The 6,490-nt window shown below is 44.6% G+C and overlaps 1 protein-coding gene across 1 annotated transcript in view; it reads left to right on the top strand.

Annotated features, from left to right (window-relative positions):
- Nucleotides 1–6,490, top strand: part of LOC106807469 (ankyrin-2-like) — a 136,454-nt gene that overhangs the window by 83,919 nt on the left and 46,045 nt on the right. Inside the window, exon 33 of the mRNA XM_014809802.1 lies at nucleotides 2,083–2,247. Within this exon, the coding sequence (XP_014665288.1) occupies nucleotides 2,083–2,247 (165 nt within the window). The remainder of the gene's footprint in view (nucleotides 1–2,082; nucleotides 2,248–6,490) is intronic.

The raw sequence follows: 6,490 nt of genomic DNA, 5'->3' as shown, positions 1-6,490 counted from the left end.
GAGAGAGAGAGAGAGAGAGAGAGAGAGAGAGAGAGAGAGAGAGAGAGAGAGAGAGAGAGAGAGAACGACAGCGAAAACAAGATCGAGTGAACGGGGTAGATGGGAAAATATGGGAAGAGCAATCTGAGTAAATGTAACAACGCAGAAAATGTAGGATAGAGGGAGAGATAGAGGTAAACAGGATGGGCTAGAGAAACAAAAACAAAGGAGAGAAGGAGAGAAAAACAGAGAATGAGAGAGATTCAATGACGGGGAGAGCAAAAAAAAAGATAGCGGAGAAGAGAGTGGGAGAGCGAATGAGGAGAGGAGAGAGAGAGAGAGCAGTGAAAAAGCTGCAAACGGGAGTCCTGATTCAGAATTTAACTGATACGCCAGCATATCTTTTGATACACCACATACTATCTGAAGCACAAACGTTAAACGTGCCAGATTTCAGTGCTGTCAGTTCTGCCGCCCACAAACTAACAAGGTGATAGAACTAGATTCTGGCTTGTCTCTGATCACCTATCATTATTTTAACTTCTTAAGTGTATCGTGATGATGATGGGTGTTAGAGCTTAGAGGTTGTCATAACAATCCTAAATCTGTTGGTTTTGACTTTAACATAGTATCTTCCAACTAGCGATTTTCGACAGTATTCACCTTTCCTCATGTTCGTACTTCACTTGTTTGTCAGGTCTACTGACTGTTGCACGACTTGTTGTACGTGCAATACTCGTTATTACATGTGTGTGTGTGCGTGTGTGTGCGTGTGTGTGCGTGCGTGTGTTTGTGCATGTGTGTTAAAAATAGACAGTGTGTAATGTTTGCTGCACTACGGGAAGCAAAGCAACTTATGATCAACCTGCTTTTCCCCTTTGACAGGCATCATCCAATTGTAAAAATAATGATGTATAAAAAAGCCCCTTCTTCAGACACATTAAAGGGACTTTTGCTTTTAGTAAATATAAATATATAGACGGACGCCACGGGCCCACTGTAATAATCATAACATATATCAAATATATCAATATATTGATTCGAATCTATATTTACAATATTTCATAGTCCGACTCACGAACAGAAAAGACTCACTTAACGTGTTCAAAGGTAATGTCTCATGATTTCAAGAAGCAAACAGATTTTATTTGTGATGCTTTGTCCAGAAAAGCTAGGTCACTGAAATAAACCAAATGATAAAAAATAGGCCAAATATATCTGGAGTATATATTGTTGATTAGATGATGTCTGTTCATTTTTGGAAAACATAGAAATCAATCATTAAACTGACAAAAATATGTATATTCAAGATGGCCGATAATTTCAGTCATTGGAATGCTTTGGTTGATCATAAGTGAAGAGTGCTCATCGTAATACCGCCATCTTACACCAGTTGTGTAATTACTCGCACTATTTTGCATACTCGCACATGCATTTATTTCACACGTTGGAGTCTCAATGTTTTTGATGTGACGTCGAATACGTTCTGCTTGCTTGTCGGTAGACGTAGGATGTTACATGATAAACAATTTGCAGCCGCGGTGATGTTTGCAGCATCTAGGCTTCACAGCTCCAGAGGTTCGGTATCGGACACACCCACAGCAGGAACACGTACTAGGCGCAGGTCTCAGTCCAATCGCCACATCTGATTCGTGCTTTGCTTGCTCGTGCACAGTTTCTCGGTGCTGCATCTTAGTTCTGCGCGTTGTCACGGCGACTGGTAACCGGCACTGTGCTTCGCTGTCACCGAAGCTTTGTCTGGTGTTGGCTTCAGCATTTTTTTCCAGCATCACGAGCCGCCACGAAACAATCCCAGGGGGGCCATTTGGGACGTTACATCCGGCTTGTTAGCTTTGTCCGGCCAACAGCATGATGGATCTTGCATTTTCTGGCAAATGGGCCGCCCTTATGCGCTTCTGCAATAGTTTTATATGAACAGTGTCTCGCATGCTGGTATGGTTTTCACAGTGTCCCGGTCGGCTGTTCGTGTGTCTGATGTCACACCTGTACCTGTGACGTCATGTGCACCACTGTGGAACCCTCTCTGTCTTATCGCTCCAAATGTGTTCCGAGTACACTGCAGGAATCAAACAACAATTGCAGATCAGAGAGAGCCTTGGATCGTACCTGAATATTGTAAGCCGAGACATGGCTATCAATTTCGCAAACAGCTAACTGCTGAGGAAAAGATGGAGCGTCTGGAAAAATTATGCCAACTGGAAGCCACAGAATATGTGGTCATTATGTTTAAGTCAAAACCCGGGCCAGGTATAAACGTTTACGCAAGTGTAGAAGTGTTGTGTAAATTAATGGTATCTAGTTGGGGGTACAATTGCTGTTAGATTATTCTACTAACATTGTCTCATTAACTAACTTCTTCTACTAACCTCCGTGTAGGAGAGCCGCAGAGAGACGTGAAGATGGCAACAGCGCCCGATTCGGTCACGACCACCGCGTCTCGACCGAAAGCCGGACCGAGTGTTTGTGATCCAAGGTCGCCACGAATAGCCGCTCGGCCTGTGGTAACAAAACCCCCAAAAACGCTTCCTAGCATAGATAAGTCGTCGGAGAAAGTTGTAACCCCGGAAATGCGCTTAGCGTCAACCGAAGTTTCGCCGGCGTCACCACGGGACGTGAAGCGGGATTCCAAAATGGAGAAAGCTCGTCCGTCCAGTGGCGAAAAGCAGACGCCGCCCGTTGTCATGGCGACAGAACCTGTGATAACGTCTCCCGCACGTCGCGACGACAGGGCATCGCCGGAACCGGTATCGGAATCAAAACAGGAACCAGAATTGAAGCCACAACTGGAATCGGAACCGGAACCTGCGCGTGGCGACGACGAAAAGCGGAAGGATGCGGCCACGGGGGAGAAACACGTGCGGTTTCCGGACGAGCGCGGCGAGCTGGAGACGAAGCGCGAGATCACGTCCGAGGGTGAGGTCGTCGAGAGGGTCGTCGTCACGGAGGAGATCATCGCCAAGATGGACGTACGGGAGATGAAGGACTCCGACAAGGAGTCTCAGCTGCTCGATAGCGAACACAAAGAAAAAGCTGTGATAGTAGATCAGGAAAAAGAAGTAGTTACAGTAGGCGTAGATAAAGTGCCGGCGGGTCCGACAGTAAAGACTGTTGAGAAAATTCAAGTGAGAATTGTACATAAAATAGTCCAGAAGGAAGTGATTGTAGGAAAAGAAACGACTGTGATATTGCCTTCATCTATTGTAGAAGGCCAGCAACCTGACAGCTCTGAGGAGCAAGAATTTGTTAAAAAGGAAAGAGCATTCCCTGATACGCTCATAGAATCAGCACCTCCAAAGATGGAAGGTGATGCCTATGTTGAGACCAAGAGGTCGGTATCCCCAGAAAGTGACATTGAGCCACCCCTCGGGGTGAAACGATTAGAATCTACTGACACGGGGAGTGAGTCAGCTGTTAAAACAGAACAACTGCGATCTCCTGAAAAGGAAATTGAGTCGCCTGTTGAGGCAAAACTTCTAGAATCTCTAGAGAAGGAGCGTGAGTTATCTGTTAAGAAAGAGCGTGCACAATCCCTTGAAAAAGACATTGAGTCGCCTGTTGAGGCAAAAACCATGGATACCTCAGAAAAGGAACTTGAATCTCTAATTAAGACAAAACAGTTAGAATCCCCAGAAAACGAAATTGTGTCGGCTCTTGCAAAGAAACTTCTAGATTCCCCCGAAAAGGAGCGTGAAATTGAGTCTCCAGAAAAGGAGATAGAGTCGCCTATTGAGGTCAAACACACAGTCTCACCAGAAACAGAACCTGAGTCTCCTATTGATCCCAAACAGCCTATTTCCCCAGTGAAAGAACCAGAGTTAGGCCTACTTACTGAGACAAAACAGTCAGAACCTTTAGAAACACCAATCGAGACTAAACTGCCCGAGCCTTCAAAGAGGTTGCATGATTTACCAGTTGAAACGATTCAAGATGTGACCATTGCGAAGGACGCTGTGCCAGAATTGCATGCGGTGAAGGAACCGAGTGAATCAGAGGACGACGTCGAAGATAGTCCAGTTACTGTTAAAGATAAGGTGAGGATGTTTGAGAAAATGATGTCTCATGACGAAGAGGAAAATGATGATGAAGAAGTGCCTATGTCTGAAGAACAACTTCAACTCACTGCTGATGAGTATTTAGCCTATAAGCCAGTTGAAATTATAACAAAAGAGCAGGCATATGCAAAGGAACAAGAAAGAATACGACTGCAGGACGAGATAGCAATAAACGAAACAACACGTGAGCATTCCAAAGCACCCGACGCAATTAAGGACGAGGTAGCTGAATCACTAGGAGAAATGGAACGTGAGCCATTTGATCATAGTGACATTTCTGAGCCTAAAAAAGAACCAGAAGAAAGGGAGATATACGGAGCAAAGCGTGTATATGTTCAAGAAATACATGTTAAAAAGGATATATGCGAGCACGAAGAATATGTTCAAAAGGTGGTTGAAGAAGAATCCTATGTGACTGTTGTCTATAAGCGGCATGACAAGCACCCTGACAAGGAGGAAGATAAACTAGAGGCAGATGTTTCAGCCTCCTTTGAAACAAAGCATCTAACTGCCGAAGATAAATATGAAGTTTTTCCAAAGCCAGAAGAAGAGATGCCAGTAGCTGATGTGATGGTTGAATCTCCCGAGAAAGAGTCCCAGATACTTGTAGTAGACACTGGGGCAGAAACCTCTAAAAGAGAAGCTAAACCATCAGTTGCAGAGGAGGACAAATTAGGAGAGAAACAGGAGGGTAAACTGTTGCTTGCGACACATTTAGGAATCGACACGCCTGTTACACCAGCATTGGAAAATATATCACATGTACCAGAGAAAGATGTTGTACTGCCTGTAACAGAGGAAATACCTGAATCACCAGAGAAGGAGGTTAAACTGCCTGTAACAGAGGAAAGACCTGAATCACCAGAGAAGGAGGTTAAACTGCCTGTAACAGAGGAAAGACCTGAATCACCAGAGGAGGTTGAACTGCCTGTACCACGGGAAATACCTGAATCTCCAGAGAAGGAGGTTGAACTGTCTGAAGCAGAGGAAAGAATTGAATCACTTGAGAAGGATGTTCAACTTCCTGTAACAGGGGAAATACCTGAATCTGCAGAGAAGGAGATTGAACTGCCTGTAACAGAGGAAAGAACTGAATCACCAGAGAAGGAGGTTGAACTCCCTGTAACAGAGGAAATATCTGAATCACCAGTGAAAGAGGTTGAACTGCCTGTAACAGAAGAAATACCTGAATCACCAGAGAAGGTTGTTGAACTGCCTGTAACAAAGGAAATACCTGAATCTGTAGAGAAGGAGGTTGAACTGCCTGTAACAGAGGAAAGTGGTGGAATCTTCTGAGAAGGGGGTTGTAGTACCTGAAGAGGGACGAAGGGCAGAATCTCCTGAAATGGCGGCTGTGGTAGCTGAAGAGGAAGAGAGGATAGAAAGGCCTGAGAAAGATGTTGTAATACCGGAAGTCGCAGGTAGTATGGAATCTCCTCCAAAACAGGTTCCTGAAGAGAAACAAAGAGCAAAATCTCCCCAGATGGAGGCTGTGGTAGCTGAAGAGGAAGAGAGGATAGAAAGGCCTGAGAAAGATGTTGTAATACCGGAAGTCGCAGGGAGTATGGAATCTCCTCCAAAACAGGTTCCTGAAGAGAAACGAAGGGCAGAATCTCCTGAAATGGCGGCTGTGGTAGCTGAAGAGGAAGAGAGGATAGAAAGGCCTGAGAAAGATGTTGTAATACCGGAAGAGGAAGAGAGAGCAGAGTCTCCTGATAAGGGTGCTGTAGTTGCTGAAGAGGAGGAGAGAGCAAAATCGCCTCAGCAGGATAATGTAGTACTTGAAGAGGAAGAGAGGGTCGAATCTCCTACGAAGGAGGCTGCAGTAGCGGAAGAGAAACACAGAGAAAAATCTCCTGATGAGGCTGTGGTAGAACTAGGAAAAGGAATAGCAGAGTCTCCTGATCAGGCAGCTGCTGTGCCTGTGGATGATACGGCGTTGTCACCCATAGCAGACGATGTGGCAAAATCTTTTGAGGCGACCTCTTTACCCACTGTACATGATTCAACGAAAATTCGAGCTGAGAAGCCTGACAGATGTTTTTATGTCGAGGAACTTAAAACAGAATTCCGGGAGGAAAAGGTGTCCGTTAAATTTGAGTACTACACTGATGCTGAATCACCAATCAAAGCAGCCGATGGAACGAATCTTGCTGATAGTTTGCCATTAGATATAATTTCGTCAGAACATGTACCAACAGAATCATTACAAACAACCATAAATGAGTCGCATGAGCAAGAAGTGGTAAAGGATAGTAGTGAAGCTAAGGAGTTAGCACACGAGGAACCTGAAATTGGCAATGATCTGTGGTTAAAATCTGTTGAGGGTCAGTTACTTGACAAAGGAGATAAAGAACCTGAAATTGAACCAACACTGAAATTATATACTATATCAGGCGATAATTAATAATTAACAGTTACGAGACAATAATCATTTC

This window comes from Priapulus caudatus, unplaced genomic scaffold (assembly GCF_000485595.1).
Source record: "Priapulus caudatus unplaced genomic scaffold, Priapulus_caudatus-5.0.1 Scaffold217, whole genome shotgun sequence".
Lineage (NCBI taxonomy): Eukaryota > Metazoa > Priapulida > Priapulimorpha > Priapulimorphida > Priapulidae > Priapulus > Priapulus caudatus.
The sequence above is the reverse complement of the archived record's forward strand: the minus strand, read 5'-3'. Positions and strand labels throughout refer to the sequence as shown.